The sequence below is a fragment of the Belonocnema kinseyi genome, chromosome 7 (assembly GCF_010883055.1).
Source record: "Belonocnema kinseyi isolate 2016_QV_RU_SX_M_011 chromosome 7, B_treatae_v1, whole genome shotgun sequence".
Classification (NCBI taxonomy): domain Eukaryota; kingdom Metazoa; phylum Arthropoda; class Insecta; order Hymenoptera; family Cynipidae; genus Belonocnema; species Belonocnema kinseyi.
This window is the reverse complement of record NC_046663.1, coordinates 111,879,449-111,890,882: the sequence shown is the minus strand read 5'-3', so window position 1 is coordinate 111,890,882 and position 11,434 is coordinate 111,879,449. Positions and strand designations below refer to the sequence as shown.

Sequence of the window (11,434 nt, the reverse complement as noted above, 5' to 3'; positions counted from 1 at the left end):
ATAGAGCTCCAAGGAGATTATGTTGAAAAATAAAAAAAAAATTTACCCAAAAAAATTGTTTTTATACTTCATTCTAAGGACTTATTGAACTACCCTCGTATACCGCATTATTGTGCAATCTATTACGTGAGAATTAAAGTTTATTACGCTATCACATTGTACTTCTTCTTTTGTGATCTCGCGAGAGTTCGAGTAGTGAACAAGCGATCGATTCCAGGTGAAAGATTCACCGAAACAAAAAATAACCTTGTCAGATAAACTTAATATGAATCGAAGATAATTTCCCATTTTTAACTTTGCCTGGATAATCTTTTGTCTTATAATCGCTCTATTTTTATTCGATGTGTAGCGACAATTACGACGCCAGCGCCATCCAGCGCGTTTAACTTAATTAAATTGGAGAGAAATGGGGATTTGCATCTGTCAGTTACTTTTTGCGCTTTTGCTAAATGGTATTACACACGGAGTAATAATAAGGAGACTGATCATGATGTACAAAGCGTCTCGAGTTTTGGCTCCACTAACTGTACACCTGTTGCCAGACTTGGCGCTTAAACCCAATGCTTACAAGAAGGGGGCCATGCGCACTGTGATTTGCTATATCCTTTTCTCCCACAAGAAATGTGCGAGTGAGTGCCATGTTGAATGACAACTAAAAGCTGAGGTTATGTTCCTGTAAATATTGTCAATTGAGTAGGTGAAAACATAGTTATTCCTTTTGTACTTTTGTCCCAATACGATGTTTGACACTTTGGACCACAACACGCCATTTTTTCTCGCTAGATTTTTATTTTTCAAAATTCCAACGGTGAAGCTTACTTGACTTTGCAAAAACTTTTGAAAAAAATTGAAATAACCTCAATTTCTGCCATTGTTCTGCCTTGTGAGCATTGGGAAGTCTGACAATACATGTACAGTTACCGCAGTTAGAACGTATGTACGGAGATCGGTCTCCTTAGTATTACTCCGTGGTATTACATAAGTTCACGGTGTGCCCACTCCCATGTATTTAGAGGGGGTACTTATAGCAGAGATGAGGCTATAGCTTGTGGCAAAATGCAAGAATAGCGCCACCTAGGGGACGTAGCAAGAACTATTGTCTACAGCAACTGCCCCCCCCCCTTCCCAAAAAAATTGAAAAACTAAAATCTATCATCGATCAAATGCAATAAAATGTTTTAAGTCTGTTGCAATCGATCTATCATAGAACGATTACAAAAGACTTTAACATTTGATTTTTCGTTCTATCATGGAACGATTCCAACAGACTTTAACATTTGATTGCATTTGATCGATGATCGATTTGATTTGGTTCCATTTTTAGTTTGTGTTATCGGCGAAAATCCATTGTGAATCCAAATAACGCAAAAAAATATAATTCTTGCAGCTACAGTGAACTTGAGCAGACGTGAGCAGACGATAGAACTTCTATCGTCTGCTCAAGTTCATTTTGAATTCTGAACTCAAACGAGAGCCATCTAGGGGACGTAGCAATTACTACCATTCTTTCGCCACTTTTCCTATAGGAGAGGGTATACCGTGCATAAGTTCTAATTTGTCTACGATTTATAGCTCCATGGAGAATAGATATAAGGAGATCAATTTCTAATGCATGGACTTCACAAAAGTGGTCACTTTTCTGTTGCCAGAAGTACGCACATACACATGTGTAAAATCACACTTACGTATAGTTCAAAACTTTCCGAACGTGGCGTGCCAACCGCATTTAGAAAAAATATGGCTGTCTCCATTGTTTTGTTTTGACAGGTCGCTTGAGCAAATAAATAATTGATAATCAGACAGGAATTTTTGAAATGTTTGTGGAATAAAAAATTATCCGTCATGGAAGAGGTAGGTAGTATGTTTATGAAAATATCAAATTACTTTTACCAACACTATGTGTGCGACAGGTATTCGACGCGTTCGTAACAAAAACAGTAAACATACAATTCATACCACTCTGAAAGTCTTGTATACTAAACTTCAAACCACACTTGTTGGAAACTTTCGCTTTTATAGAGCGATTTTTAATTTTAACATTCTTTTCTTTATTCAAAAACTATTAATTGTTCAATAATTATTTATTTACATTTGACTCGCGTTAACATCGGCAGCTATATTTTTTTAAAGTGCGGTTAGCACGACACGATCGGGAAGTTTTGAACTATACGTAAGTGTGATTTTGCACATTTGTGTGTGCGTACTTCTAGCAACAGAAAAGTGTTCATTTTTAGTTCCACTAGTTTGGTCTCCTTATGTCTATTCTCCATGTATAGCTCGAAGTCACTCATACTTTGCCTTTTTCCCATTAATGCTAAGGACGCAGTAGCAGATGACAGCAAACAAAATTGAACTTTATTTTTTTCTGTGGTATTAGTGCATTATAATATCGTACAAAGGTCCGGGACCAGCTTGTACGTAATCATATTGCGCTTTCTTGCAATATAGAGATTATGCGATATTATTGTGCAATATCTTTTTCACCGTGTAATGCGGTAGAAAGCTTTTTAAAACATTCCAAAGACAGTGGCGCCGGAAAGAAATGTGAGGGGGGGCAAACTCTCTATCATATATGGTAGAAATAGGTAGATTCAGATTTTTGAGGGGGCAAAAGTAATGATAATTTTACGATGTCAGGATCAATTTCCACACAGATGGCTGTAGCGAAAAATATTTTTTAATTTTTTATCATGATTTCATATTTTTATAATTGATAATAATTGAATAACGCGAATATTTTACGATAAAGAGAATGTATTCTTGTGTTTTGGACATGGATAATAGACATAAGGAGCCCAAACTAGTTTAATCGAAAATGAGCAAATTTGTGTCGTATGGGCATGGTTACATTAGTTCCCGTTTCCGTGTATGGCGCTAATGTGGCACGGGGATAAAATAGCAGCTGCCTATGTTTACATCGTTGGCATTGGCACAGTTTTCATTACATATTAGGCATTGTGATATTTGATTTAAATAGATAAATTATTATTTATATAAAAAAATATTTTAAAAATTTGGTTCAAGTCGAAACATTTATTCGTTGTGATCCTGCAATGGACGAGGTAAGTTACATTATATGGTGATATGAAAAATAAGCACATAACTTACCATCAGTTTTAAATCTTGAATGCTTACGCATCACAGAAGTGGTACCAAACTTTAACTTAAATGTAGCAGTTTTTAAATTTCAATAATCGTGGCATGGCTCAAAGAAATTAATTCAACGATTTACAAATTTTGTATTTTTCTTTGAGCCTCGAGGTTATATTTACACGAAACCATGACGGCGGCCATCCATACCCGTGCCAAACTAGCGCCGCCCTCGGGAAAATCTAGCATTTCGAAGCGTTATTGTACATCAAACAGAAAAATGCTCGTTTTTGGTGAAGTCGATGTATAGGACTTTGGGCTCCTTATGTCCATTCTCCATAATATTGGATTTAGTAAACTTTGTGATTTTGAAGTGCGTTTAAGGGGGGTAGAGGTGGCAAGACTCTGTTATGGTTTTGTTACGATGGGGGGTAGGGGGTGACCAACACCGTTACGTAATAAAACATTTAATATTAATTTAAATTATTTTTATTTAATTAAAACAAAAAATAGAAGAATTATTATTAATTATTTTGTTATTGACATAACTGAACAAATAAACAAGGAACCAATTTGTCTGAAATTATTTCAATTTTCAAATATCTGAATGTTACGTAACGGCAATGGGGAGGGGGGGTCAGCTAATTGTTACGGGACCGTTACAAAGGGGGTTAGGGACTCAAAAAAATTCAAATTTTGCTTTACGTAATATACAGACGCTCCCTTACCAGGGTGGCATATCCCTGATTTAAACACACTATATACTGCACTAACCTATCTCGTCAGATACGTTGCGGCATTGTGTGTGCTTCTACCTGCACTATTTACTAGTAGATTTATTCATGAGAATTCTTTCATATAAGGATATTTAAATGAGATGGCAAATGATGGCGGGGGGCTGGCCAGCCATTGTACAGATTACCGTATTTAAAAGCTATTAGAATATTAAATGTCCGATTTTGCCAAACTCTAATTAGAAATTTAAAACAAAAACCATTTTTAACATTGAAGTTTACAATTTTAAAATTAGGTTTTTGTTTTAAAAATAATCTAAGTAGCCAACTTGCATAGGTATATAGGAAATAAAAAAATTTCTTAGAATATTTTATTAGAAATAATACTCATATTCTAGACCAAGCCTGCAAAGTTATTATTTAACCGTGTCAAGTTTTAGTTGAACTTTAGCCGGAAGGCACGCGTCCCATTTACCGAAGATCCACGTTGCAGTCTTCATCAGATAAATCTGATATAATAAAAAAGAGTACATACTATTAAAACCCTTTGTTTATAATATTCTGCTTAGTTTGGGATTTTGCGATTTAGTTATAGGTTAAAATGGGGACAAAAAATAATACCTAGTAGTCAGACGTCAGTCTCAACGATCATACAGGCTATGTTGATGTTGTTATTATGGTGGGGATTGCAGATGGACTTTTTAGTAACCTCCGGATGGGGGGTTATTATAAGACCCTCCTCAAGCTCCATTATGTCCGACGACGACTCCGACATCGAGCTCTTCTTCATGTGCTGACCTGAAATGTAATTATTAAATTCGTTATTTTAAGGTAATTATACAGACTTAAACTGATTTTTGGTTTAAACATTACACCATACAAATTGTAAGCATTACAAATTTTAAGCATTTTTATCAACAAACGGCTGAATAATCGCGAGTTGTGTTTTACAAGACATAGATTTTTTATCGGAAAATTTTCTAAGTTTATATTGTTTATCTTGAGTAACAATTCTCGAATGAAAAAATTTCGTCAGAAAAATTTGTTGGCCGGGTCAAGCTGAAGACGAAAGTATATTTTGTTTTACGTTTCGGCCACTTTTATTTTATCGATAGATTTTCCCGAGTAGACAATACTTCTACGCGGTTTCGAGCGCTTGTCGACTTGTTGCGTCCGTCACCTCAATTACGCATCCTATGAAAAAATTGTTTACAGAAAATTTGTACGTATAATTTGGGCAAATAATTTTGTTGACTAACATTTCATTGTATCTTTAGTCTTTTTTCCTATTTTTCTTATTTTTCACCTTATTATTTACTATCAAAACAAAAACTTTTTGTCTTAATGAAAAATGATAAATAACAAATTTTTAGATCTTTTTTGGATAAACAACATTTGCGTGTTCATTTTTTTAGCCTGTGTCGTTTTTCTGAAAATTTAATTTTGGAAATTTGTTCTTTTTTTACGAGTAAAATGATATCTACCGAAGTATAATACATTTTATCTTGATCAGTAAGCTCGAAAACGTCCAGATTTGATGAAATCTGCGAAACGCTATTTTCATATAAAACCAATTCCTTCTTATTGATATGAGAAATTAAAAAATTCCGTGACCAAGCTGCATATCTATAGATTCCAAATTAATTATACTTTCCTGGATCCGAATACGCTCAACTTTCGCATTGTAGTGATTTAGAATCTTGCAAAATTTTATTGTTCTACCCACCCTACTAATTATCTAAAAAACTGAAGTAACTTAAAAATCTTAAGCTATATTAAAAGTTTAATTTAACTTGAGAGTTTAAGTTATGTCAAAACACAATTAATTTTGAGAAATGAAGTTAGTTTGAAAATTAAAGTTTACTTGCGAGCGCAACTGAACTTGAAAGTAAAGGTTACCTCGAAAACTTGAATCATCTTTAAAAACTAAGTTTGGTTAGAGAATCAAATTACATTAAAGACTAAAGTGAGCTTGGAAACTTAAGATACTATGAAAGCTCATTTGAACATAAAAGTTCACGTTTGCTTGACAGCTTAATTTATCGTAAAAAAATAAGTTAATGTAGGTTTGCTGAAAGCTCATTTTATTTTGAAAATCTAAGCTTGACTGGAGACTTTAATTACTTTGAAGATTACTGTAAGCTTAAAAACAAGTTGCTTCAAAAGTTCAAGTTAGCTTTGAAGTATCAAAAGCTTAAAAGTATCCAGTATATAAATTTGCTGTTCAGAAATCTTGAAATAGATTGAAGGTTTGAATAAGATTAAATATAATGGAAGTGGAAATGCTCGTTAAATTTTCTCAAGCTCAATTTCGAGATCAAGCTATCAGCTTGATTTTAACTTACCTTATTAAAAAAATGAATAAGAAAAGCTTAAAACATCAAAATTACTGTTTTTTAGAAGAAAAGTCATGAAAGTTACCTAATGTGCCAGGAAGATATGGACAGCTAGTCACATGATTGAAATTTTGTGACTGCATTTCTTCCTGATCAGTCTCTCGATGATAAAAGTAGTTGAAGTTGGAAACGATGACAGGAACTGGCAAGGCAATCGTCAGGACACCAGCGATCGCGCAGAGCGAACCAACGATTTTTCCCCACACTCCCACGGGCCTGAAAAAATCGGGAAAGTTTTTGAAAATACTATCGTCAAACGCAAGGGGTAGAATATTTCGTGCGAGGTGTGGTGTCTATTTTGTGTACCGTGCCGGGTGTGGGCTCTACTTGCGGGAGGCTCGTCTGTGAATATTTATGCGACCGTATCACTTGCCTAATTCGAGAAACAGCTGGACTAATCTATATTAAGGCAAACAAAACTCGCTAAAAGTCACTAAGTATGATCGACTATAGTGCGTTATATACCGACTCCACTACTGGGCACATTTGCGTGAAGAAAAATGCTTGTGCTGACCTGGCGAATTGTTTTTGTTTCCTTTGAATTCTAATTACTTCTCTTTACACATTGCTTATATAGTTAGATAGTTTTTGGAATTTTTAACAAAAATCTAGACTCTATTAGTAAAGTAAATTGAACTGAATTTGAATATAAGAAGAAACTAAAAATCTTACAGGATGAATTATTTAGGGATAAATTAAACTATTTTTTAAAGAAATTTTTATTTCAAAAATTTTCATATGGAGATGCGTCAAACAATTATGGTTGTAGAGCTTTAGAACAATTCTGAGATTTTTAAAAATAAAGTTAAACGGATTCTAAACTATATTTAATTTATAAATTATAATTTATGTGGATAATTACTGTAAACAAAACTTCTGTTGAATAAATGTTACTATATCTTTGTATTATCAATGAAAAAAAATATGCCATTACTTTCCGAATTAATTACTTTAGGTTGGTCCGTCTACGTGCTTTGATGCACATTAGTTTAGAACACAAAATTAATCATTTTAGGAAATTTCAAAATTTCAAGATAATGACGCAGGAATGAAAGATTACGTCTTTAAATTTTATGCATCTGTCCTTCAACTTGTTGTAAGAATGATCAAGGTTTATTTTTGATTAAAATAATAATGTAGGTAGATAGGGAATATTCATGACAACCATTTATCACGACTGACTATGCCATTCACTATTTCGGGAATACAAATTTTTTTCTGCATTCTTTTTTGTGCGAAGTAGATAAATAAATTCACAGTCAGCTCAATCTGTCGAGTCTGGCGGGTTCCAGAATTGTTCTATTGAATCTCTGTTTAAAATGAGATCTTATATTTTATACTCTAATTTATTCGTTCATCCCAAATGAGTTATAATTTTAAAAAGTTTCATTTGGAGTTCAAAATTGGTAATCCACAACACTGAAAACTTCCAAAGCATTTTAAAATTAAAGCTTCAAAAATTCTAGTTGCGAATTTGGACCTCCATTGTTTAGAAAAAATATGTTGGCAAGAAAGGAATAGGGTAAATGTTACATGACCTCAAACTATTGAAGCCTTCAATAAAAATAGTTAGTTTACAATGTTTTGCAGTAACGATTGTTCATATATTAAGTATTTTGACTTATCAGATTTTTTATTTTAATATATTCAGTTTATTAAACTTTTTGATTTGAAGTGCTCATGAAATTCCGCAATTAAAAAAATGGAACATTAGCAATTTTAATACATTGCAATCAAATTCAGTAAACATTTCATAATTTCAGGTGGTATTCAGTGAGATTGAAAGTGATTGGTTCGATTTTTCTACTAAAAATTAGACATTGTTTAAAAGAATTTAATCTTCCCGGAGGAAAACATATTTTAATTCATAATAAATTACAATAAATTGTAGTTTTTGCAGCAAAAAAATTAAAATTAAATTTTTAGAATTGTGTAAATGTATCCACATTATAGCAAAAAAATGTGTTTTCTAGTAGAATTAGGAAAAATTATATTATAATTTTTGACGATTCCTTAGAAATCTATTGAAATCTGCAATTTTTTGTAAGAATTCGAAGACGTATATTGATAAGTAACTAAAAGCTGTGATAAAAAATTAAACTTTGCGTACTGCCATACTTTTTAAGTTTACCGTATTCTAATGCGGAAATGCATTTCAACTATACTAGGGTTATTGTTTCCCTATAGAGGAAGGTTTGTAATAACGTTTATTTTTTGTCTGTTTATTTGGTTTATTTAATAGGGTGGTCCAAAAAAAGGATATTCTACAAAAATGAAAACACTTCTCGATTCTTTCAAAATATAAGTCCAATAATGAAGTTTAAACTCTACCCGGGTAGAAATTGCCTTTTTTTGCCTAAACTAAATATTGGCTCTCACGATGCCACAGCCAGATTTCCTAGCTAGAAGAATCTAGATTTTCCATCTGCTGGCCCTCGACAAGTTATTGTTGAGTGCTACTTGTCTTACATTATTTATATACTCCCTTTTTAGCACTATATATTTCAATTAAACTATATGAAAAGTTTTATTCCTAAAGATATATTTAAAAAATAATTTCTATCAATTATTAATTATTTTCTCGAGGGGACCTTGTGAAGCCCTCGACAGGTAAAACGGGTAATAAAGCTGTGAGTGCAAGAAAGTACATTATTGTTCTTATACTTAATTATACTTAAATTTAGAAAAGAGCAAATTAAAAAAATTACCGAAATGCAAACTCTTAAAAAGTTCATTTTTTCTGAAAAAATTAAAAAAATTTGGTGCCTTAAAAATTTAAAAAGAATTTTTCTTAAAGATCGATATAATTTGACATTACGTAAGTACGTTTAAAAATCTTATATAACAAATCGAGCTTCAAAAACCTTTTTTCTCAATTTCTAAAGTGTCGGATGAATGCCGCCAAGCATTTGTGATATCGCACTCAGCGTGACATCGTAGCTATGGGGATTAGGCGTTCGACTTATAAGCCTGCGGTATGTGCGTTCGATTCTCGGCGCTTGCAGATATTTTAATAAACTGCGTTTGTCTTTAGTTATTAGGTAATAAGCCTTCTCTAATCAAATTTAACAATAATTTTAGTTTTAAAATAACGTGCGAAGTATAGTTAATAATCGAATGTCAATAAAAATACCAGAAAACGGAGAAGTGGTTTGTCAGAGGCTACGGAAAGGTGTAAAATTTGTAGATTAAACTTTTGCAAAGAAAATGTATTTTACAATTGGATTAATATTTTCCTTCTTTGAATCAAAAATTTCTGGTAATGGATTATGGCCATGTGCTGGTTAAACTTTAATACTACTGCAAACATAGCATCACATTTCAGAATTTAAAGCATGATCAATTTTTTAATAATTGAATAATATTTTATTTGAATCAACCTCGCTAGCTAAGCGTGACGCTTTCGCTTGCGCCCTCGATAGATTGCCACTTTAGGGCCTCGATAGAAAATAGGAAATCTAGACAGGGCCTCTTAAGAACCAAGTTATAATTTCTACCCGAGTAGAAGAACTCGATTGGATGATTCTAAATGCTGCTTTCAAATTTTTTGATTTAAGACAGCAAAATTTTCGAAAAATAATCTTCACATTCAAATTAATTTTTTAATTCATAAAAACAAGTGAATACAAAATTAGTGGGACCGTCATTTAGGACATCTGACAGAGTTGTGAGAAAAATTGAAACCATTTTTTTTCGTTTTTGAAAAAAAAATGTTTTGACTCTGTTTTTTCATAATTTTCCTGGAATATTGTCATAATGATTCATTTTACCATAATGAGATATCAAAAAAAGTTATAGATATATAACTGAAAAATAGTTTTTACTTCAGAAATGTTTAGATATAAGGTTTTTTGAAGAAAACAGCTTTTGATGCAAGGAAAAGAATTTTGTTGAATTTATAATGGTGATATTTAGAGAACGGTTTCATTGATTGATATGAAATTAGCAGGAAAATTGGGGAGTTTTGTATTTATTTGCTGTTACGACTAAGAAAAATCATTAAAAGATGCAGGTCATATTTCGACTTTTTTGCTTTCTTTAAATTAAAAATTTGGGAGGCAACACTAAGAATCTTCCAATCAAGTTCTATTAGGGATCATACTTCATTATTCAACTCATATTTCTAAAAAATCGAGGAGTGTTTTTATTTAAAAAAAAAATCTCTACCACCCTAATGTTTAAGTATATTTCGGTTAGCCATATCGAAAAGTAAAAGAGATATGAATATGCTCTCTAAATATGATGCAGTGAAAACTTCACTGATTGAAATAGTAGTTAGAAATTTCACTGATCAATCAGTGATTTCGGACTTATTCACTAATCAGTTCAGTAACGTCAGAGTAAATCATGTGAATTATAACCTCTAAATTTTTAAGTTAAGCGTTGTTGTTACTCTTTTATTTGAGTAGCAAGAAAAATTCCTTAATGAAATAAATTTTTTAATTTTCGGGCTATAAGCCTGCTGAATGAACTGCGGAATAAATATACTCTAACCCGTATAGAAAGTACTTACTTAATAGGTTTGTACATGACAGTCCAACCTTGAAATTAAAGTAATATGTGAGGTTGTTTGTCATTTAAAACCATCAGAAATTTTCATCTTTTGAAAAATTTGATCATATTTAAGGGTTTTAAGTTCTTACTATGATTCTTTGATTGAATGTAGTAAAATATTATTTTATTATGATTGCTAAATTGACATGGTGCAGTGCTGCCAACCCTCAAAAGTGGTTATTTCACTGAATTAATAAGTAACCTTTCACGGATTGTCAGTGACTCATTTCTAGCTATTTGAATCAGTGAAATTTCACTGATTCAGATTTAGAGAGTGGAACTTCCAAGAATTGTAGCTCTGATCGATGATCAGATCTGGTCAGATTTTGACCTAGATTGACCAGTTATAACTGTTGTTCTGCTCTTACATTTTGATTAAAAAAAGTTGATTTTATAAATAAACCAGTATGTTATCTTATATATTTATCCGGATCTTCTAGTTGCATCGATTTACCTACTGGCGAAGCTTCGATGGCCTTTTATGATCTACTAATAGCGATTTACAAACTTTCAAAGAATTGTTTCCTTCATTTATATGAGAATTTTTTTAAATGTTTGGAATGCAACACTACTGTAACTGGAAAAATTGTTCGTTTTAAAAATACACATTCATTGACTTACGATATCGTAGTGGGGTTTTAATTATTGCTACGGATTTAA

At 32.2% G+C, this 11,434-nt stretch overlaps 1 protein-coding gene across 2 annotated transcripts in view; it reads right to left on the bottom strand.

Annotated features, from left to right (window-relative positions):
• Positions 1–4,244: 4,244 nt before the first annotated feature.
• Positions 4,245–11,434, bottom strand: part of LOC117177293 (potassium voltage-gated channel protein Shaker) — a 547,777-nt gene continuing 540,587 nt past the window's right edge. Inside the window, exons 6-8 of one of the 2 annotated variants that reach the window (XM_033367887.1) lie at positions 6,246–6,436; positions 4,446–4,622; positions 4,245–4,333 (exon numbers count right to left, since the gene is read on the bottom strand). In XM_033367887.1, the coding sequence (XP_033223778.1) occupies positions 4,453–4,622; positions 6,246–6,436 (361 nt within the window). In that variant the 3' untranslated portion in view covers positions 4,245–4,333; positions 4,446–4,452. Of the gene's footprint in view, positions 4,334–4,445; positions 4,623–6,245; positions 6,437–11,434 lie in introns of those variants that run through there. The other variant, XM_033367888.1, reaches the window with a different exon arrangement.